The sequence below is a fragment of the Pagrus pagrus genome (assembly GCF_965226575.1).
Source record: "Pagrus pagrus genome assembly, chromosome: 4".
Classification (NCBI taxonomy): domain Eukaryota; kingdom Metazoa; phylum Chordata; class Actinopteri; order Spariformes; family Sparidae; genus Pagrus; species Pagrus pagrus.
This window is the reverse complement of record NC_140188.1, coordinates 12,610,367-12,634,036: the sequence shown is the minus strand read 5'-3', so window position 1 is coordinate 12,634,036 and position 23,670 is coordinate 12,610,367. Positions and strand designations below refer to the sequence as shown.

Here is a 23,670-nt window from a genome sequence, read left to right as displayed (position 1 = left end):
AAGTACAACACCACACATACTATATATAAAAACTATGTAACAACACAAAATTATCCAGTACACATCACAGAGACTTAATCATTTTAGAATGTATCAGTCAGTGTAAGTAGATGTTTCAGTGTATCAGGAAATAAGAGGCTCTTAAACATAATAAATGTTCTGGGGTCGAGTCTGTCACACTCACTTACTTACTCCACAACTGTGGATTTCAGTAGTGCTTACAGCACCTTACAACCACATCTGATGAACACAGAGTCAAAGAGATCCAACTGAATACTGATCTGTTTACAGTAATACACTAAAGCCTGCAATGGCATACTGTCGGAGCTCTATACCCTGTATAGCTAACGGCTGATTAGTAAGGCCCCATCTTATTTTAAATAAAGCATGTTCAAAACAACAAACTGGGGTGAGAAGAGAAGAGGAGGAAAAAAGAGCAGTGATTATAAATTCAAGTTCAAAATGAGGCCTCCATAATCTTCCAATGTTAACCTTAAGAATGTAAAACTTTTACACAGCTTGACTGAATATTCTAATCTGATGACATACACAGTTAAGATATACAACATAGATGAAAGCCCAAAACTAATTTCTGTTTGGGCACCTCCCTCCTCTCGCCCCACCTTGTAGGTCCACAGATAAAACATCAGTGTTCTGTTATTATTTTCATGCTGGTCCATGAGTATAAATACCAGTGTAAGCATATGATTTGCATCAAGGTTCATGTCATGCCACCGGGTAGCTTAGCGCTAGATGGAATGACGTCCACCCAGAGGTGGCCAGAGAAGGGTTGGGCACTCTTACAGCTGTTGTTGGTTGTTTCATTCTCTCAGGCTGAGGAGCCGGTGTGCAGGCAGAGAGGGGATCCTGAGATCCCTCAGATATCTAAAGATGGGGACATTATGTTGGGGGGTGTCTTCTCTTTCCACAGCAGCTGGAAAGTCATAGAGGATGCCTACATGCACAAACCAATGCCACTGCAATGCACCAGGTAAATTATATCATTAAAATATATTTAGAATTGAAACATCTAAGAGAGTGGGAGCAGATGAAAAATAGGTATAAAAATGTTAGAATTTATACTGATAATTAACATGAGAAATGTTGTGTTGATTTAAACAATCAAAGGCTTTCATGTACTATGTAATTGCTGCTATAAAGGACAACATATTTGTAATTTTAACTATTTATAACTGTCCACATCAAGTTTCAACTTCAGAGGGATCCAGTATGCCCAGGCTATGCTCTTTGCCATAGAGGAGATTAATAACAGCACAGATCTACTGCCTGGCATCTCTCTGGGATATAAGATCTATGATGTCTGTGGCTCCATTGCCAGGGCTCTGACAGCTGCACTTGCCTTGGCTAATGGTAATGAAGGGGTATCTGCATCCTCCGAGGCACCATGTACCACACCTGCCCAGGTGCAGGCCATTATGGGAGAGACCTCTTCCTCTCCTTGTATGGCTATAGCTACTGTCATTGGACCCTTTCATATTCCACTGGTGGGTATTGGTAGAAATTAAATATATTTGTGAAAAAACAATTCTTCTTCTAGTAGGTCATTATTACAGGTTTTAAAATAATTTTAGTGTGCTCTGTAAATATTTTATAATATATATTTACATTGAAATATAATTTCTCTTTTTCTTTTAGATCAGTCATTTTGCTACTTGTGCTTGTCTCAGTGATAAAACCAAGTACCCATCATTCCTCAGAACAATACCCAGTGATTACTACCAGAGCAGAGCCCTGGCCCAGTTGGTCAAGTACTTTGGTTGGACTTGGGTTGGAGCTATTAGATCAAATAATGATTATGGCAATAATGGGATGGCCATATTTACAGAAACTGCCCAGCAGCTGGGCATCTGTCTGGAGTACTCTGTATCTTTCTTTAGAACAGATCCACCAGACAAAATGCAAAAGATAATTGACATTATCAAGGTTTCTACCTCTAAAGTGATTGTCACTTTTCTCTCCCACATGGATATAGATATGCTAATACATGAATTGTCTCGCCACAACTTGACTGGGTACCAGTGGGTCGGCACTGAGGCCTGGATCTTTGATTCCCACACTGCAGCCATGGACAGGCATCACATTCTGGATGGTGCCATCGGCCTGTTCATCCCCAAAGCACATGTCAGTGGCATGAGAGAGTTCATGTTAGATGTGAAGCCACTCAACTCATCTAGTAATGAATTGTTTACAGAGTTTTGGGAGACATTGTTTAGCTGCAAGTTCAAGCAGTCAAAGTCATCAGCAGAGAATCAGACAGAATGTACTGGACATGAAGATGTGAATGAAGTGCAAAACAGCTTCACTGATATGTCACTCATGCCTATCTTTTACAATGTTTATAAAGGAGTGTATGCTGTGGCCCATGCACTTCATAATATTCTCAGCTGTAATAAAACATGTAACAACAAGGTACAACTGGATCCATTTATGGTGAGTTGAACACCACAGATTTTGTCTTTATATTAAGTCAAATTAACAAAGAAGATAGTGTAAGTATTGAAAAATAAATTGTTGCAATCAATATTTCTTGAGACATGACACCCAAAATGTTTGTCAGGTAATGATCAACACTGATGCATATCTTCTTAGATTTTACAGCACATAAGAACGATTCGGTTCACAACAAAGGAAGGAGACGAGGTCTATTTTAATGAGAATGGAGATCCAGCAGCAAAGTATGAAATTATAAACTGGCAGCCAACAGAAAATGGCATTGTGGACTTTGTCACAGTTGGTCTTTATGATGCATCTTTACCTGCAGACAAACAGCTTAATCTGCTAAATAAGTCTCTAATTTGGGCACAGAACTCACCAAAGGTAAGCTTCTATGTGATCACTAATTATTAATGATAAATAATATGATATTAATAATTAATGGTTATAATGTTTGAGCTGTTATGAAAATTATACTTGATAATCATGATGTTTGGTTTCGATGCATCAAAATTAATGATAGAGTCTTTCAAAGACAACACATTATCAAAGTGAATGCCCATAATTTTTTTGTCATTGTCATGTTGTTCATGCAGGTGCCTTTGTCAGTTTGCAGTGAGAAATGTCCCCCAGGAACTCGAAAGGTCCTGCAGAAAGGAAAGCCTGTCTGCTGCTATGACTGTTTAAGATGCGCAGAGGGAGAAATCAGCAACATCACAGGTGTAGTTATTTGCAGTTGCTAAAGCAAACCAAAAATCAATGCATTACAATCATAAACACATACTTAAATGTTTGCAGTCACATGCAAATCCAGGTTAAAGCCCATGTTTATTAAGTTTATTTTAAAATAATTCCAATTTCATTGTTTATAGAAAAAATTAGTATATCCAAGGGAAGATCGTGGGAGTCTGTGTTGTTTTGAGCCCATTAAATTTCAGAATTCTTTGACCGCATCTGTGGGAGGAAAAGGGAGCGATTATTTGTATTATTATTATTTATTATTTGGTACCATTATAAACACATGCACAAATGACTTTTTTTTAATCTTTTTATTTAGTAAAACTACAATGAGTGACAAGTTCCCTATACAGTTAATTAAAGAGCTTTGTAGTTAAAACAACATTATGTAGAAGGTGGCATTTGAGTGCAACACCACTGTTGTAAATACAAATCCCAGGTCTGTAACAATTTGTCAGACATAATGTAGGTGCTAACTACCATCAAAAATCATTATGTCATCAAAATGTTATGTCCTAACAAACTTGTACCTTGAAGTAAACATGTATGTAACTCTGTGATACTACTTTCTCACTGAAGTTACATAGTGCAGAAACAAGTGATGGGGGCAGAGTGGGTGAGACAGAGACACCATTCACCCTGTTACAAGACACTCTACCATCAAAATGATTTTGAGGCTGTTAGTTTAAGATAAAATAGTTACATAATGATGCTTTAGGTACTTCTTCTGTTATGAAGGAGTGGCAGTGGCCCGAAAAATCCTTTTGGGCCCTAAGGCGCCGCTTGTGGCTGTCTCAGTCACAGTCCCAGCAGGAGTAATGGGACTCTTTACTGAAACTGACAGTGTAACTTCCAGCGAAGTCTGGACCACATGAAGCAAAGTTTTTGAGCGCAGGAAAGTCCCCACTGCGCGAAAGAGGTTTCATGTAGCCAAGGTAGAGGTTTTGACAAGGTTTCACAGGGCTCGTGGAGGAACTCAGCCAATAGAGCAAAGTGGAGTGCTCTCTTGAGCTGTGCAAGTACAGGGACCACTGAACACTGACAGCAGATATTAAGTCAAGAGGGGTTCCAAACCCATAAGAGCAGAGATCGCATCCTCAGATGTTAGTGATGTAGGGAAGTTTACTTCCACAGTTACACATTGTTGACTCTTCCTCTCCATGGACCACCCATGGCCTCAAGGTCTGCTTTACGCTTTCCCTCCTTTAACACTTTTACGTTTTCCCAGCAGGGCTCAGATTGGTGGCCTGGCCACTGAAAAAGACAGACTTTTGACTTTGGGCTCACCAAGTAGATCCCTACTCAGCTACAGTCCTGCAAAATGTCATTTCTGCAAACCCAGCTGAGGTAGACAGACCAATGTAAAGAAGAAGAAAGGGAGGGAGGTCATGAGTGAAGGCAGAACAAAAGTCAATGTCCAATGCTGTGTAGGAGAGAGGTTGGCCAGACAGGGAAGTCAACGAAAACACAATCAATGAGAGTGACTGTTACTTGATTTTGTCAGTTCATCAGAGGTGCCAAGAGGCATAAACTTCACAGGACTAGACTTTTGGGCTTTCCATGGGACTTGGACACACTTGATGCACTTCAGCATCCACCCTTTGAGGTGCTGATTTTAAGTGGTTTTCTGCTAAAATGTTTTTTTAAAATTGGTGAGCTCCAAGCATATGTCGGTTCACAATGAATGCTGCAGGTTCTTTCCAGATGGGCTGGGTGTAATCCATCACCCCAATAAAGCATTCCTGCCTAAGGTTCTATCGAAGGTCCACTTGACCCAGCCAGTCAGGCAGTCTACTGTCCTTTCCTGAGGTAGGGGAGGAGGTCCAGCTTCCTGGCTGCTTGGAGATGCATTCTGATCAAACTATCAGTGATTCCATACCAACTGAGGTTTTTTATAGGTAAACCTTGGGGTGTGGCCTGGTAAACTGGTGTCTTTAAGAAGTATCCACGTACCCTGACAGCAGACAGGGTTCTCCCTGTACATGTGGAATATAAGGGAGTGGACAGATAGCCTCTTCAAAAAAAACCAACCAAAGTTTAAATGTAAACAATAGTTGAGCATGCAGACAATTGTCAATACAGATGTCAATGCAATAATTGCATTAATAGTTATATAAATATAGTTATAATTACAGTTATTGAAACAAAATAAACGAACAAAGATTAATGAATCATACCATTTTATACTGTGCTGTACTTACGTGATCCAAATTATTCATCATCATACCATTATCCTGTAATCATGTAGTGTCTGTTTAACACCTGCATCCATATCATTTTTCAGATTCTATCACCTGTGTGCGATGCCACCCTGAGTTCTGGTCAAATGAGAGAAGAGATGCCTGTGTAAAGAAGGAGGCAGAGTTTCTCTCATATAAAGAGATTATGGGAGCACTGCTCACTGCAGCTTCTCTATTTGGAACCTGCATGACTGCTGTTGTGGCTTATGTTTTCTTCAGATTCAGGCAGACTCCTATTGTCAGGGCCAACAACTCTGAGCTGAGCTTCCTGCTGCTCTTCTCCTTGACTCTGTGTTTCCTGTGTTCTCTGACCTTCATCGGCCGGCCCTCTGAGTGGTCCTGCATGCTGCGACACACAGCATTCGGCATCACCTTTGTCCTCTGTATTTCTTGTGTTCTGGGGAAAACAATAGTGGTGTTAATGGCCTTCAGGGCCACCCTCCCAGGTAGTGATGTGATGAAATGGTTTGGGCCTGCACAGCAGAAACTCAGTGTCTTGGGTTTCACTCTTATACAAGTTATCATATGTATCCTCTGGTTAACAATTTCTCCTCCTTTTCCCTTTAAGAATTTCAAGGAATTAAAGGATAAAATCATCTTAGAGTGCGCTCTGGGCTCCGCTGTAGGCTTTTGGGCTGTACTTGGGTACATTGGACTTCTGGCCATGTTATGTTTTATTCTTGCTTTTCTGGCTCGGAAACTACCTGATAATTTCAATGAAGCCAAATTTATCACATTCAGTATGTTGATTTTCTGTGCAGTATGGATCACTTTTATCCCAGCATATGTCAGCTCTCCTGGGAAGTTCAGTGTTGCTGTGGAGATATTTGCTATTCTGGCTTCAAGTTTTGGACTGCTCATTTGTATTTTCGCTCCAAAATGTTATATAATCTTACTGAAACCAGAGAAGAACACTAAAAAGCACATGATGGGAAAGGGGGCTCCAAAGACTGCAAAAGCATTCTAGTGCCATTATACTTTTTATATTATAACTTGTTAACCAGACAGTGAAATAGACTTCTATCTTCCCTCATTTATTTATTTATTTTACTTAGGGCTGTGATTAGTGGTACCCAGCACGCAATGAGAGAGATCAGCTCTGGCTGAGCTGCAATGTGGGACCACGTGCACCCGAGAACACCTGAGACCTTTCACATGAGAATCTGCACCCACCATTGATTGACCCCTACACCCTAACCCAAAGCAATTGGGCAGCTGAATCCATGTTGTTTGCCATGTGATTTGAGGGTCATGCTATGGATTATTAGGAGTGAATAAGAAGTGATATGTTAGAACTAGGGTCTCACATCGATTGGGAACAAAATAGAATGGTTTGTAGGTATTTCCATCACACTTCCCACCGTCTTGCCATGATATGAGTCACTGCTTGAAATGGAGGTTATGATCCTCATTCATTCATTAATTTTGTATCACTGTATCAGTGCTAAGATCATCATTGCATTTATTCATTATATCATATGTTCAGTACTTATAGATCAATAAATGTTTCTTTATAGAGAAGTTGATTAAGTGGTTTGTGTTGTGTGTGTGAAACATTAGAGTCACTGTTTACAAGTCAAGGATTGCACTGGTTACCAATTTTACTTTACTGAGGAGGGTGCCCCAAGGTGAATGTATTGCATGTCAAAGTCTTTTACTCATTGTAAGTACTTCTCATTTGTGATTGCCTAAAGATGAGTGTAATCACTCCTTTTCACCTTGAGTACTGATTAGTGTGTTAATGCTACATATTGTATAAAGCACTGCCATGGGCTGTAGAGCTAATTAACCTGGTCTGAAGAGCAGAGTAGAGATATGCCATTGTTGAGGATTCTACTCTTGGTTCTGCTAATTGAAATGGGAAACTCTCTGCTGACTGCACTGTGTCTGTCACCATACCATATACCAAGTATATTCTATGATCTGCTTTGGTATTAAAGCCAGCAACTTTTCAGTTTGATTAACTCTCACTACTATCAGCAGCATCAGGCTGCATTCGGCAAAACAAATCAAAGAACCCAATGTATACTACATTCCCAGCTCCAAATGTTGGGAAAAAAAAAAACAGCTGTATGGTCAACAAAGTAGAGCATTTAGCAGCTAAAGAGTGCAAAGCAAGACACAAACATCTTCAAATGAATACATTAAAATATGATAATGTTTTATATACATCTTGATGCACTGCCCCAAATACAAAACCTGCTGTGTAGTGTTATGTGATAAAATCAAGAGTTTTTCAAAACTAGATGAAGGCATCTCCTTCCTTTCATCCCACTCAGTTCTTTTCCTTTTTTTTTTTTGCTGCTCTAAATTGTATAAATGTCAGTGCAAGCTTCTGATTAACATGAAGGTACATATGATGCCACCTAGTGGTTTAGTTCTCTTAGACAGTATGATGTCCACACAGAGGTGGCCAGAACAGGGATGGGCGCTCTTACAGTTGTTGTTGGTGGTGTCTGTCTCTCAAGCTGAGGAGCCAGTGTGCAGGCTGATAGGGGGTCCCCAGAATCCCCAACTATTCAAAGATGGGGACATTATGTTGGGGGGAATCTTCTCCTTCCACAGCAGCTGGAAAGGAAGACAGGATACCTACATGGACAAACCTCTGCCACTGCAATGCACCAGGTAAATTATTCCATAGATTTCTATGGCATGGTATAATCTATGTATCTGTCCAATTTTGCAGAGGAGCTAGGTAGATAAATAACCAGTATGAAACATGGTTATCTAACTGGGAGTTATTGTAAGAAATATGCCTTGTTGTTGTATGTACTAACACCATTAAATGCTTCAATTTACAATTGTTTGCAATCAAACTATTTATAAGTGTCTGCATGAAGTTTGAATTTCAGAGAGTTCCAATTTGCCCAGGCTATGCTTTTTGCCATAGAAGAGATTAACAACAGCACAGACCTACTGCCTGGCATCTCTCTGGGCTACAAGTTTTATGATGTCTGTGGCTCCATTGCCAGAGGTGTGAGGGTCGCACTGGCCTTGGCTAATGGCAATGAAGTTGTGTCTGCACCCTCCGAAGCACCATGTACCAGACCTGCCCAAGTGCAGGCCATTATGGGAGAGACATCTTCCTCTCCTTGCATGGCAATATCTACTGTCATCGGACCCTTTCATATCCCACTGGTGGGTAAGATTAGCTAAAATTAAATTATTTTCGTAAAGAAAATGTTAAAAATAATTTTAGTGTGCTTTGTGAATGTTTTATGTTTTATTCTTGGAAAATCTTTTTTTTCTTCTTTTAGATCAGTCATTTTGCTACTTGTGCTTGTCTCAGTGATAAAACCAAGTACCCATCATTCCTCAGAACAATACCCAGTGACTACTACCAGAGCAGAGCCCTGGCCCAGTTGGTCAAGTACTTTGGTTGGACTTGGGTTGGAGCTATTAGAACAAATGATGATTATGGCAATAATGGCATGGCCACTTTTACAGAAACTGCCCAGCAGCTGGGTATCTGTCTGGAGTACTCTGTGTCTGTCTTTAGAACGGATCCACCAGACAAATTACAAAAGATAGTTGACATTATCAAGGCTTCCACTTCCAAGGTGATTGTTGCTTTCCTTTCCCACATGGATATGGATGTGCTAATACTTGAATTGTCTCACCACAACTTGACTGGGTACCAGTGGGTGGGAAGTGAGAGCTGGATCTTTGATTCCCACACTGCAGCCATGGACAGGCATCACATTCTGGATGGTGCAATAGGCCTGTTCATCCCCAAAGCACATGTCAGTGGCATGAGAGAGTTCATGTTAGATGTGAAGCCGCTCAACTCATCTAGTAATGAATTGTTTACAGAGTTTTGGGAGACATTATTTAGCTGTCAGTTCAAGCAGTCAAAGTCATCAGCAGAGAATTTGACAGAATGTACTGGACATGAAGACGTGACTGGAGTGCAAAACAGCTTCACTGATATGTCACTCATGCCAATCTTTAACAATGTCTATAAAGGAGTGTACGCTGTGGCCCACGCACTTCATAATATTCTCAGCTGTAATAAAAAATGTAACAACAAAGTGCAGCTAGATCCATTCACGGTGAGCTGAACACCAAAGATTTTATTTTTTTCCCCCCACAAAATGAATTACAAAATGAACAAAATGAATTACATTTTGTGGAAAAAATCGTTTCAATCTTTATGTCATACTGTATATACAATACACCTACAAAATGCTTGTCAGGTAATGATCTATAATAATATCTGCTTAGATTTTACAGCACATTAGAAAGATTCAGTTCAAAACAAAGGAAGGAGATGAGGTGTACTTCAATGAGAATGGAGATCCAGTAGCAAAGTATGAAATTATAAACTGGCAGCCAACAGAAAATGGCATTGTGGACTTTGTCTCGGTTGGTCTTCATGATGCATCTTTACCTGCAGACAAACAGCTGAACCTGCTGAATAAGTCTTTAATTTGGGCACAGAACTCACAGCAGGTGAGCTTAAATGTGAAATTTTTGATTGTTAATGAAAAACTATGAAGTCAACTTCTTGTCATTATCATACATTTTTTCATTGGTATTTTGCTCATGCAGGTGCCGTTGTCAGTTTGCAGTGAGAAATGTCCACTAGGAACTCGCAAGGTCCTGCAGAAAGGAAAACCTGTCTGCTGCTATGACTGTTTAAGATGTGCAGAGGGAGAAATAAGCAACATTACAGGTGCAAGACAAACAAACATCTTAAATTTGTCATGTTCATGTGCCAATTTTAAGAAATTATTTTAAGCAAACCAAAAACCAACATCATTACATCAAAAATCCAAAACAAGCAAATTACTCAGGTGTAATTAATAGTACTTCCATTTCACTGTCTATACACATATGAATAAATAACTGGGACAATTGGGAAAGGATGTTGTTGTCAGCCCATTCATTCCGAGTATGTGTATTATTATTAAGTCCAACTTAATACATTTTCACTATTTTGTAAATTGTATATTGCTGGACAGAGAAAATGGAACATCTGACAAAATACTGTAATGGTCCAATATGCACTTTAATATTTTCATTTGTGTATAATCATCTGAAACTAAGAATGGTTGTGTTTTTGTTACCTTAGAATAAGTAATTAGATCCACAGAGTCGGCCATGTAGCACCGCAATATATTCCGCAACAGCCCAGAATGGATAAATCAAACACCCTCCAGAAAGTGCCTTTTGTGTTTGTTGCCTTAAATCCAATGTAATGGACCTTCAACAGCTTGTACTTGTATATTTGAAATACTTAAAAAAACCATTATATAATATAAACACAAGTGAATCATGTGTAATGTCTCTCTTATGTATAAAATCAAAATCTTTCATTATGATTTAATTTAACCCTCAGAGTGTTAGCTATCTCTTATGTGATAATCAATACGTGTCTGGCTTGTAGATATAGAACATATGCACCATAGACACAAAAAAAGACAAATGTCCTGAACAAGTCCAAAACCTGCTTAAATTTTATTTTTCAGATTCCATCACCTGTGTGCGATGTGACCCTGAGTTCTGGTCAAATGAGAGAAGAGATGCCTGTGTAAAGAAGGAGGCAGAGTTTCTCTCATATGAAGAGATTATGGGAGCACTGCTCACTGCAGCTTCTCTATTTGGAACATGCATGACTGCTGTTGTGGCGTTCATTTTCTTCAGATACAGGCAGACTCCTATTGTCAGAGCCAACAACTCTGAGCTGAGCTTCCTGCTGCTCTTCTCCCTGAGTCTGTGTTTCCTCTGTTCTCTGACCTTCATCGGCCGGCCCTCTGAGTGGTCCTGCATGCTGCGACACACAGCATTCGGCATCACCTTTGTTCTCTGTATCTCTTGTGTTCTGGGGAAAACCATAGTGGTGTTAATGGCCTTCAGGGCCACACTTCCAGGTAGTGATGTGATGAAATGGTTTGGGCCTGCACAGCAAAAACTTACCGTTCTTGGTTTTACTCTTATACAAGTTATCATATGTATCCTCTGGTTAACAATTTCACCTCCTTTTCCCTTTAAGAATTTTAAGGAATTCAAGGACAAAATCATCTTAGAGTGTGCTCTGGGCTCAGCTGTAGGCTTTTGGGCTGTACTTGGGTACATTGGACTTCTGGCCATGTTGTGTTTTAGTCTTGCTTTTTTGGCTCGAAAACTGCCTGATAATTTCAATGAAGCCAAATTTATCACCTTTAGCATGCTGATATTCTGTGCAGTATGGATCACTTTTATCCCAGCGTATGTCAGCTCTCCTGGGAAGTTCAGTGTTGCTGTGGAGATATTTGCTATTCTGGCTTCAAGTTTTGGACTGCTCATTTGTATTTTTATTCCAAAATGTTACATTATCTTACTGAAACCAGAGAAGAATACAAAAAAGAATATGATGGGGAAGGGAGCACCAAAGTGATTCTAAATACGTTAAATAATATGGTGGCAAAGGCATTTTAATACCACTGTAATTTTGACATAACAATTTGCTTACCAGACTGTCAAGTTGACGTCTTTTAATTTCATTGAATACTTGTGTTGTGCTTCTGTAGTATTTTTCCACCATACATCATTCCCAGCTCAGGCCCACTGAGCTCAAATGCAAGTCCACACTGTTGAAAATGTCCTCTGCCTTTGTAGTGGTAGGGAGATCTCTGCTGCAGAGAAACTGTTCCTGCAAATCACCATCCAATATGTGTCTCACATAAACCAACAAAATTGCATGGTTAGATACATCTGTGGATTCGTCCATCTGCAGGGCATAGTAGGGGCTTGCTTGGACGCGGGCTGTGGTTGTTCTTTAATATTACCAGACATGTTATGAATACGTCGAGCTTTAGTATCATTGGACAGCGGTATGGTTTTCAGCTTGTCTGCCGCTGATTGACCCATCACCTCTCTCACCATATCCATGGCTGCAGGTAAAATAAGCTCTTCGGCTATTGTGTGGGGTTTCTTTGCCTTCGCAATACGGTGAGCTACGTGGTAACAGGCACTGAGAGCTTCCTCTTGTTTGGAGCAAGACGCTGTCAGACACTTCTGTGAAGTCCTCAGCTTCTGGAGTTGTCTTTAAAAAAACTCCACCGGCTTGTCTTTACATGCAGGATGTTTAGTATCCAAATGGCGCTTCAGTTTCGATGGTTTCATGCTCTCATTTGGAAGCACTTCACTACATATAACACACTGGGGTTTCTGTCCCTTATTATCCTCAATGTACGAAAATCCGCATTTTAAATACACCGGGTCATATTTACGCTTCGCCATTGCAACACACCAAATGGCAGTTACCATGGCTACCGCGCCTAGGCGGCTGCACGTGTCTGACGCGTGCCTTTCAAAATAAATCATTTTAGACATGTAAAAGACATGTCAAACATCAGATACGCATTAAATATTATTTACTTTTTTTGACCAGCTGTCCGCGACCCATCCAGAACGGGTCTGCGACCCACTTTTGGGTCGGGACCCACCAGTTGAGAACCACTGCATTATATCATATGTTCAGTAGTTACTGGATATGTATGTAATTATTAGATCAATAAATGTTTCTTTATAGAGAAGTTGATTAAGTGGTTTGTGTTGTGTGTGTGAAACATTAGAGTCACTGTTTACAAGTCAAGGATTGAACTGGTTATCAATTTTACTTTACTGAGGAGGGTGCCCCAAGGTGAATTTATTGCAAGTCAAAGTCTGTTACTCATTGTAAGTACTTCTCATTTGTGTTTGCCCAAAGTTGAGTGTAATCGCTCTTTTTCACGTTGAGTGCTGATTAGTGTGTTAATGCTACGTATTGTATAAAGCACTGCCATTAACCTAGTCTGAAGAGCAGAGTAGAGATATGCCATTGTTGAGGATTCTACTCTTGGTTCTGCTAATGGAAAAGGGAAACTCTGTGCTGACTGCAAGGCTAAGCACAACCAGCTAAATTGGCCAAAGATGGTGGCCTCATTATTGGATGTTTCTTTTCATCTTGAGCAGGGCACAGTTATGCAATTAACATCATTTAGACACTCACAGAAGTACAAAATGCAACAAGGGCTAGGGCTATTTATTTTAAATAGATTATGTATGTATGTACTTTATTTAAGACATCAACATAAAGACATAATTTAGTTGGGTCTGTCACCACACCATATACCAAGTACATTCTATGTTGATTTGCTTTGGTATTAAAGCCAGCGACTTTCCAGTTTTTATTAACTTTTATTACTATCAGCAGCAACAGGCTGCATTTGGCAAAACAAATCTAAGAACCCAATGTATACTACATTCCCAGCTCCAAATGTTGGACAAAGTTAAAAACTGTAAATTGTTATAAATATAAAAAAAGAACACAAATTGTGTTGTGTGGTGTTATGTGATAAAAATCGACAGTTTTCTCAACTAGATGAAGGCCCAAAAGTGGTCTGTTTGGGCATCTCCTTCCTTTCATCCCACTCAGTTCTTTTCCTTTTTTTTCTTTTCTTTTCTTTTTTTTTTTTGCTGCTCTAAATTGTATAAATATCATTGCGAGCTTCTGATTAACATGAAGGTACGTATGATGCCGCCTAGTGGTTTAGTTCTCTTAGACAGTATGATGTCCACACAGAGGTGGCCAGAACAGGGATGGGCGCTCTTACAGTTGTTGGTGGTGGTGTCTGTCTCTCAAGCTGAGGAGCCAGTGTGCAGGCTGATAGGGGGTCCCCAGAATCCCCAACTATTCAAAGATGGGGACATTATGTTGGGGGGAATCTTCTCCTTCCACAGCAGCTGGAAAGGAAGACATGATACTTACATGGACAAACCTCTGCCACTGCAATGCACCAGGTAAATTATTCCATAGATTTCTATGGCATGGTATAATCTATGTAGATGTCCAATTTTGCAGAGGAGATAGGTAGATAAATAACCAGTATGAAACACGGTTATCTAACTGGGAGTTATTGTAAGAAATATGCCTTGTTATTGTATGTATTAACACCATTAAATGTATTAATTTACAATGTTTTGCAATCAAACTATTTATAAGTGTCTGCATGAAGTTTGAATTTCAGAGAGTTCCAGTTTGCCCAGGCTATGCTTTTTGCCATAGAAGAGATTAACAACAGCACAGACCTACTGCCTGGCATCTCTCTGGGCTACAAGTTTTATGATGTCTGTGGCTCCATTGCCAGAGGTGTGAGGGTCGCACTGGCCTTGGCTAATGGCAATGAAGTTGTGTCTGCACCCTCCGAAACACCATGTACCAGACCTGCCCAAGTGCAGGCCATTATGGGAGAGACATCTTCCTCTCCTTCCATGGCAATATCTACTGTCATCGGACCCTTTCATATCCCACTGGTGGGTAAGATTAGCTAAAATTAAATTATTTTCGTAAAGGAAATGTTAAAAATAATTTTAGTGTGCTTTGTGAATGTTTTATGTTTTATTCTTGGAAAATCTTTTTTTTCTTCTTTTAGATCAGTCACTTTGCAACTTGTGCTTGTCTCAGTGATAAAACCAAGTACCCATCATTCCTCAGAACAATACCAGTGACTACTACCAGAGCAGAGCCCTGGCCCAGTTGGTCAAGTACTTTGGTTGGACTTGGGTTGGAGCTATAAGAACAAATGATGATTATGGCAATAATGGCATGGCCACTTTCACAGAAACTGCCCAGCAGCTGGGTATCTGTCTGGAGTACTCGGTGTCTTTCTTTAGAACGGATCCACCAGACAAAATACAAAAGATAGTTGACATTATCAAAGTTTCTACCTCTAAGGTGATTGTTGCTTTCCTTGCCCACATGGATCTGGATGTGCTATTACATGAATTGTCTTACCACAACTTGACTGGGTACCAGTGGGTAGGAAGTGAGTGCTGGATCTTTGATTCCCAAACTGCAGCCATGGACAGGCATCACATTCTGGATGGTGCCATAGGCCTGTTCATCCCCAAAGCACATGTCAGTGGCATGAGAGAGTTCATGTTAGATGTGAAGCCGCTCAATTCAACTAGTAATGAATTGTTTACAGAGTTTTGGGAGACATTTTTTAGCTGTAAGTTCAAGCGGTCAAAGTCATCAGCAGAGAATCAGAGAGAATGTACTGGACATGAAGATGTGACTGGAGTGCAAAACACATATACTGATATGTCACTCATGCCTATCTTTTACAATGTCTATAAAGGAGTGTATGCTGTGGCCCACGCACTTCATAATATTCTCAGCTGTAATAAAACATGTAACAACAAAGTGCAGCTAGATCCATTAACGGTGAGCTGAACACCAAAGATTTTTTTTTCTTTTTTTACAAAATGAATTATATTTTGTGGAAAAAACATTTCAATCTTTATGTCATACTGTGTATACAATACACCTACAAAATGCTTGTCAGGTAATGATCTATAATAATATCTGCTTAGATTTTACAGCACATTAGAAAGATTCAGTTCAAAACAAAGGAAGGAGATGAGGTGTACTTCAATGAGAATGGAGATCCAGCAGCAAAGTATGAAATTATAAACTGGCAGCCAACAGAAAATGGCATTGTGGACTTTGTCTCAGTTGGTCTTTATGATGCTTCTTTACCTGCAGACAAACAGCTGAATCTGCTAAATAAGTCTTTAATTTGGGCCCAGAACTCACAGCAGGTGAGCTAAAATGTGAACATTTTGATTGTTAATGAAAGACTACAAAGACAATTTCTTGTCATTATCATACTTTTTTTTCATTGTTATTTTGCTCATGCAGGTGCCGTTGTCAGTTTGCAGTGAGAAATGTCCACTAGGAACTCGCAAGGTCCTGCAGAAAGGAAAACCTGTCTGCTGCTATGACTGTTTAAGATGTGCAGAGGGAGAAATAAGCAACATTACAGGTGCAAAACAAACAAATAATGTTAAATTTGTCATGTTCATGTGCCAATTTTAAGAAATTATTTTAAGCAAACATCATTACATCAAAAATCCTAAACAAGCAAATTACTCAGGTGTAATTAATAGTACCTCCATTTCACTGTCTATTCACATATAAATAAATAACTGGGACAATTGGGAAAGGATGTTGTTGTCAGCCCATTCATTCCAAGTATGTGTATTATTAAGTCCAATTTAACACATTTTCACTATTTTGTAAATTGTATATTGCTGGACAGAGAAAATGGAACATCTGACAAAATACTGTAATGGTCCAATATGCATTATAATATGTTCATTTGTGTATAATCATCTGAAACTAAGAATGGTTGTGTTTCTGTTACCTTAGAATAAGTTATTAGATCCACAGAGTCAGCCATGTTGCACCACCATTATATTCCGCAACAGCCCAGAATGGATAAATCAAACACGCTCCAGAAAGTGCCTTTTGTGTTTGTTACCCTAAATCCACTGTAATGAACCTTCAACAGCTTGTACTTGTGTATTTGAAATACTTAAAATTATATACATTTTATAATATAAACGCAAGTGAATCATGTGTAATGTCTCTTTTATGTAAAAAATCAAAATCTTTCATTATGATTTCATTTAACCCTCAGAGTGTTATCTATCTCTTATGTGACAATCAATAAGTGTCTGGCTTGTAGATATAGAACATATGCAACATACACACAAAAAAAGACAAATGTCCTGAACAAGTCCAAAACCTTCTTCAATTTTATTTTTCAGATTCTATCACCTGTGTGCGATGTGACCCTGAGTTCTGGTCAAATGAGAGAAGAGATGCCTGTGTAAAGAAGGAGGCAGAGTTTCTCTCATATGAAGAGATTATGGGTGCACTGCTCACTGCAGCATCTCTATTTGGAACATGCATGACTGCTGTTGTGGCGTTCATTTTCTTCAGATACCGACAGACTCCTGTTGTCAGGGCCAACAACTCTGAGCTGAGCTTCCTGCTGCTCTTCTCCTTGAGTCTGTGTTTCCTGTGTTCTCTGACCTTCATCGGCCGGCCCTCTGAGTGGTCCTGCATGCTGCGACACACAGCATTCGGCATCACCTTTGTCCTCTGTATCTCTTGTGTTCTGGGGAAAACAATAGTGGTGTTAATGGCCTTCAGGGCCACACTTCCAGGTAGTGATGTGATGAAATGGTTTGGGCCTGCACAGCAGAAACTCAGTGTCCTGGGTTTCACTCTTATACAAGTTATCATATGTATCCTCTGGTTAACAATTTCTCCTCCTTTTCCATTTAAGAATTTTAAAGCATTCAAGAACAAAATCATCTTAGAGTGCGCTCTGGGCTCAGCTGTAGGTTTTTGGGCTGTACTTGGGTACATAGGACTTCTGGCCATGTTGTGTTTTATTCTTGCTTTTCTGGCTCGGAAACTGCCTGATAATTTCAATGAAGCCAAATTTATCACCTTTAGCATGCTGATATTCTGTGCAGTATGGATCACTTTTATCCCAGCGTATGTCAGCTCTCCTGGGAAGTTCAGTGTCGCTGTGGAGATATTTGCAATTCTGGCTTCAAGTTTTGGACTGCTCATTTGTATTTTTATTCCAAAATGTTATATTATCTTACTAAAACCAGAGAAGAATACAAAAAAGCACATGATGGGAAAGTGAGCACCAAAGTGATCCTAAATATGTTAAATAATATGGTGGCGAAGACATTTTAATACCATTGTAATTTTGACATAGGAATTTGCTCACCAGACTGTCAAGTTGACATCTTTTAATTTCATTGAATACTTGCATTGTGTACTATTTTTCCACCATACATCATAATGTATATACTGAATATATATATATATATATATATATATATATGTATATATGCCCTTACAATATTTCGCAGTATCACAACAATTCATAAAATTGTGTTAAAAAATAAAATCTGAAATTTATCCCTGTTCTGATTATTGTCGGGTTTACTTCATGCCTTTGTACCTGTGTGCTAACTTGTATGCGGGCCGTTATGTATAGATGGATAGGCTGGGTAATTGGAGGGTACCTCCCTCTTCTCAATCCACCTCATGTGTCCACCGACATCAGAGATCACTGTTTAATTATTTATTTGTGCTCTTCCAAAATGTTTAAACATCAGTTTGATTTGCATAAAGGTACATGTGATGCTTTCTAGTGGTTTGCTTCCCTTAGACAGCATGATGTCCACACAGAGGTGGCCAGAGAAGGGTTGGGCACTCTTACAGCTGTTACTGTTGGCATATCTCTCTCAGGCTAACAATCCAGTGTGCGTGCGGAGGGGCGATCCAGAGAAACCCCAGATATCCAAGTATGGGGACATTATGTTGGGGGGAATTTTCTCTTTCCACAGCAGGTGGAAAGACCGACAGGACACTTACATGCATGAACCATTACCTCTCCAATGCACCAGGTAAATTACATAGATTTCAAATATCAAAGTGAATACAGATACAAAGCAGGTAAACAAGATAATCAAACTGAGTATGAATTATTATAAGAAGTATTCCTTTTTGTGTGTATTAACACCATCAAATTCTTTAATTTATGTCATTTTTTCTACTTTAAAGAAACACTGGATGCACTTTTAACTTTTTTTTTTGCTGTCCACTCAAGATTAAATTTCAGAGGGTTCCAGTATACCCAGGCTATGCTCTTTGCCATAGAGGAGATTAATAACAGCACAGACCTACTGCCTGGCATCTCTCTGGGATGTAAGATCTATGATGCCTGTGCCTCCATTGCCAGAGGTGTGAGAGTCGCACTGGCCTTGGCTAATGGTAATGAAGTGGTATCTGCACCCTCTGAGGCACCATGTACTAGAACTGCCCAAGTGCAGGCTATTTTGGGAGAGACCTTTTCCTCTCCATGCATGGCTATAGCTACTGTTATTGGATCCTTTCATATCCCACTGGTGGGTAAAATTGGAAAAACATATATTATATTTGTAAAATAAAAGCATGATTCTGACACTCTTCCTCCTGTGTCATCACAAAGAAGAATTAAAAATAAATGTTTTGGGCTATGTAAATTATGTATATCTTTATCTTTGGATATACTTTCTTTTTTCTTTTAGATCAGCCACTTTGCTACTTGTGCTTGTCTCAGTGATAAAACCAAGTACCCATCCTTCCTCAGGACAATACCCAGTGACTACTACCAGAGCAGAGCCCTGGCCCAGTTGGTCAAGTACTTTGGTTGGACTTGGGTTGGAGCCATTAGGTCAAATGATGATTATGGCAATAATGGCATGGCCACTTTCACAGAAACTGCCCAGCAGCTGGGCATCTGTCTGGAGTACTCTGTGTCTTTCTTCAGGGCAGATCCACCAGACAAAATACAAAAGCTAATTGACATTATCAAGGCTTCCACTTCCAAGGTAATTGTCACATTCCTCTCCCCCACGGAGTTGTATGTGTTAATGTACGAGTTCTTTCACCATAGCTTAACTGGGTACCAGTGGGTGGGCACTGAGGCCTGGATCTTTGATTCTGAAACTGCCGCTATGGACAGGCATCACATTCTGGATGGTGCCATAGGCCTGTCCATCCCCAAAGCACATGTCAGTGGCATGAGAGAGTTCATGTTGGATGTAAAGCCGCTCAATTCAACTAGTAATAAATTGTTTTCGGAGTTTTGGGAGACATTTTTTAGCTGCAAATTCAAGATGTCAAAGCCTTCAGCAGAGAATCAGAGAGAATGTACTGGACATGAAGATGTGACTGGAGTGCAAAACAGCTTCACTGATATGTCACTCATGCCGATCTTTTACAATGTTTATAAAGGAGTGTATGCTGTGGCCCATGCACTTCATAATATTCTCAGCTGTAATAAAACATGTAACAACAAGGTGCAGCTAGATCCATTTACGGTGAGTTGAACACCAAAGACCAAATATATAGTTTTTTAAATTAGGTCACATTGACAAGTCGTGGTTTAAATTTTGACAAAGAAGTTGTTGGAGTCTGTAAATCATGCTGTTTAGACAATATACCTACAAAATATTTGTCAAATAATCATCCACATTGATGAATATCTTCTTAGATTTTACAGCACATACGAAAGATTCAGTTCACAACAAAGGAAGGAGATGAGGTTTACTTTAATGAGAATGGTGACCCAGCAGCTAAGTATGAAATCATAAACTGGCAGCCAACAGAGAATGGCATTGTGGACTTTGTCACAGTTGGTCTCTATGATGCATCTTTACCTGCAGACAAACAGCTGAGTTTGCAAAATAAGCCTTTAATTTGGGCACAGAACTCACAACAGGTAATTAGAATTGTTAATGAAAGTCTGCAAAGACAACACCTTATCAAAGTGAGCGCCCATACTTATTTCTCGTTGTCATTTTGTCCATGCAGGTGCCTTTGTCAGTTTGCAGTAAGAAATGTCCCCCGGGAACTCGAAAGGTTCTCCAGAAAGGAAAGCCTGTCTGCTGCTATGACTGTTTAAGATGTGCAGAGGGAGAAATCAGCAACACCACAGGTATAGTATATAAAACTAAAGCAAAACAAAACATAAAAGTTGAAAGAAAAAAACTGGATATAGAAATCCCTGGGAACAGATTTATAAATCCATGCTCTTGGATTCACAATCCGTCCGTACAGATTTTGCGCTCTTCTGTTCTTCAGCGAATGGACCCGCCTTGCATGGACCACTATGACCACATCCACCCAGTAAATTAAATTGTATCTAGATTTAACGGCAGATTTTACAGAAGCTATTGCTACCACACAAAGAAAAGAAAAACCAAAACACTACGACGTTATAACATGAAAATTTTTGTTTTATGAAAGTGATAAGTTTCACGTTATAACGTGATAATTAATATAATTAATTACTTTTTATTGTTAAATTTGAGCACGGTGGATGACATTGTGAACAGTATGTGTACAATAAGGAGGATTTTAAAATGCATTGGGCTGTACAGAGGAAAGAAACAGGAGCTAGCGTCATTTCTCATTGATCCGCAGGAAGCATGGATACAAGCAACCCAGCACAGCTACTTACAGTCCTATCTTTCTACATGGAGTTTGCCTTTTATAGTGATCAATAATCAATAAAGATGATGACAAGATGCAATATTGATTGCAATATATACACAACAAAGGACAAACGTACTGAGCAAGTCCAACACCTATTTTAATTATTTTTCAGATTCCATCACCTGTGTACGTTGCCATCCTGAGTTCTGGTCAAATGAGAGAAGAGATGTCTGTGTAAAGAAAGAGACAGAGTTTCTGTCATATAAAGACATTATTGGAGCACTGCTCACTGCAGCTTCTCTCTTTGGAACATGCATGACTGCTGCTGTGGCACTGATTTTCTTCAGATACAGACAGACTCCTGTTGTAAGGGCCAACAACTCTGAGCTGAGCTTCCTGCTGCTCTTCTCCTTGAGTCTGTGTTTCCTGTGTTCTCTGACCTTCATCGGCCGGCCCTCTGAGTGGTCCTGCATGCTGCGACACACAGCATTCGGCATCACCTTTGTCCTCTGTATCTCTTGTGTTCTGGGGAAAACAATAGTGGTGTTAATGGCCTTCAGGGCCACACTTCCAGGTAGTGATGTGATGAAATGGTTTGGGCCTGCACAGCAGAAACTCAGTGTCCTGGGTTTCACTCTTATCCAAGTTATCATATGTATCCTCTGGTTAACAATTTCTCCTCCTTTTCCATTTAAGAATTTTAAAACATTCAAGGACAAAATCATCTTAGAGTGCGCTCTCGGCTCAGCTGTAGGGTTTTGGGCTGTACTTGGTTACATAGGACTTCTGGCCATGTTGTGTTTTATTCTTGCTTTTCTGGCTCGGAAACTGCCTGATAATTTCAATGAAGCCAAATTTATCACCTTTAGCATGCTGATATTCTGTGCAGTATGGATCACTTTTATCCCAGCGTATGTCAGCTCTCCTGGGAAGTTCAGTGTCGCTGTAGAGATATTTGCAATTCTGGCTTCAAGTTTTGGACTGCTCATTTGCATTTTTATTCCAAAATGTTATATAATCTTACTGAAACCAGAGAAGAATACAAAAAAGCACATGATGGGCAAAGGGGCACCAAAATTATAATGAAAACTGACAATAATATAATGGCAAAGTCATTTTCCTTCCATCATAATTATTACATAATCATTTGTTAACCTACGCAGCCTGCTAAGGGTGCGTTCACACCGGACCTTTTATTTTTGTCGCTGTTGCTCATGTCGCTCCAAAAAAATCGCTCTGTTGCTCAGCTGCAGTCGCTCGTCGGCACAATTCAACAGATCGCTCTGATAACGTCATTCAAGCGATTCCAGTGAATTTCACGTCGCTCGGAGGCGCTCATTTCTTCCCGTTTTCAACGGTATACGCGGCTGACAACGGCCCAGGCAGGATTGCCCGGTTGGACACCAACTACAGGCGCTCCATCCCAGCTGAGGAGCGCCTGGCCATTTGTCTCCGGTGTGTGTGTGTGTGTGTGTGTGTGTGTGTGTGTCAACGTAAAGCCGGCTTTCCTCTTCAGGACCGGTGGAAATGTATTACGTTTCCATGGTTTCAGTAGTTGTCATAGTTACACATAGATTACGGCAGCCAGTCAGCGCTGAGCGACAAGCGACTGATGGCCAGAGACTTGGGGTTTCTCATCTCGAGCGACAGAGCGATTGAGCGTTTTTTTCGCTCTGTCGCTCAGAGCCCGAGCGACATTTCGCCTGAACGATTAACCGCTCAGTCGCTCGTTTGCATTGACTTAATATGTAAACTTGTCGCCAGCGACAAAAATAAAAGGTCCGGTGTGAACGCACCTTAAGGGTCATGGCAAGACATTTTTTTAAAAACACCTTTGCATTACCTTGCAATAGTTTTGTTTCACCTCACAATACATTTTTGTTCCCTTGTGATACTTGTTTTCTTCTGTTCCTTCTGAGCCGGCATATTATGGATCTAGTGATGTGATTAAACAGTAAATTTGTCATGGCCATGACCCCCTCCCTCCCTCTGGTTATATCGCGACTACCCAAGGGATCAGGGTCGATGTACACAAGAGGACAGCCTAGATCAGGCAGTAGGCTGTGGGCGTGGGTCCCACTGATCCTCCTCCCTCTCGTCCCGTGGCAAAAGTATTGTGAGGTAACGCAAACTATTGCGAGGGCACGCAAAAGTATTGTGAGGTAATGAAAAGGGCAGAGCCACACCAGATAAAGTTCCTGATCCTAGTCGATCTATGATATCCTCCCCAGACCATCCAACCTCTTCTGTCTGAGCCTAGCAGAAACCCCAGCATGCCCGCTGTGCCAGAGAAGAGGATCACTGGAGCACGCCTTAAGATGTTGCCCAAAGCTCTGGGAGAGGGGCGCTACACAGCACAGGGATCTCTCTTAGTTCAGTATATGAAGTAACCAGAGGGAGGGAGGGAGTCATGGG

The 23,670-nt window shown here is 40.2% G+C and overlaps 2 protein-coding genes across 2 annotated transcripts; both read left to right on the top strand.

Annotated features, from left to right (window-relative positions):
• Positions 1–758: 758 nt before the first annotated feature.
• On the top strand, positions 759–11,811 carry LOC311256455 (extracellular calcium-sensing receptor-like; the record flags this gene model as incomplete). Its single annotated transcript, XM_084351536.1, has 6 exons — positions 759–991; positions 8,273–8,570; positions 8,690–9,484; positions 9,657–9,884; positions 9,984–10,107; positions 10,904–11,811. The coding sequence occupies 6 exons, from the start codon at positions 759–761 to the stop codon at positions 11,809–11,811; spliced, it is 2,586 nt and encodes an 861-aa protein (XP_084207662.1).
• A 2,154-nt stretch (positions 11,812–13,965) lies between these two features.
• LOC311255853 (uncharacterized protein) lies at positions 13,966–22,338 on the top strand (the record flags this gene model as incomplete). Its single annotated transcript, XM_084350505.1, is given in 13 exon segments — positions 13,966–14,198; positions 14,414–14,711; positions 14,831–14,900; positions 14,903–15,624; positions 15,774–16,001; positions 16,102–16,225; positions 17,013–17,904; positions 18,426–18,680; positions 18,884–19,181; positions 19,344–20,138; positions 20,312–20,539; positions 20,632–20,755; positions 21,428–22,338. Coding segments are annotated over 13 exon segments (5,178 nt in total).
• Between the last annotated feature and the right edge of the window lie 1,332 nt (positions 22,339–23,670).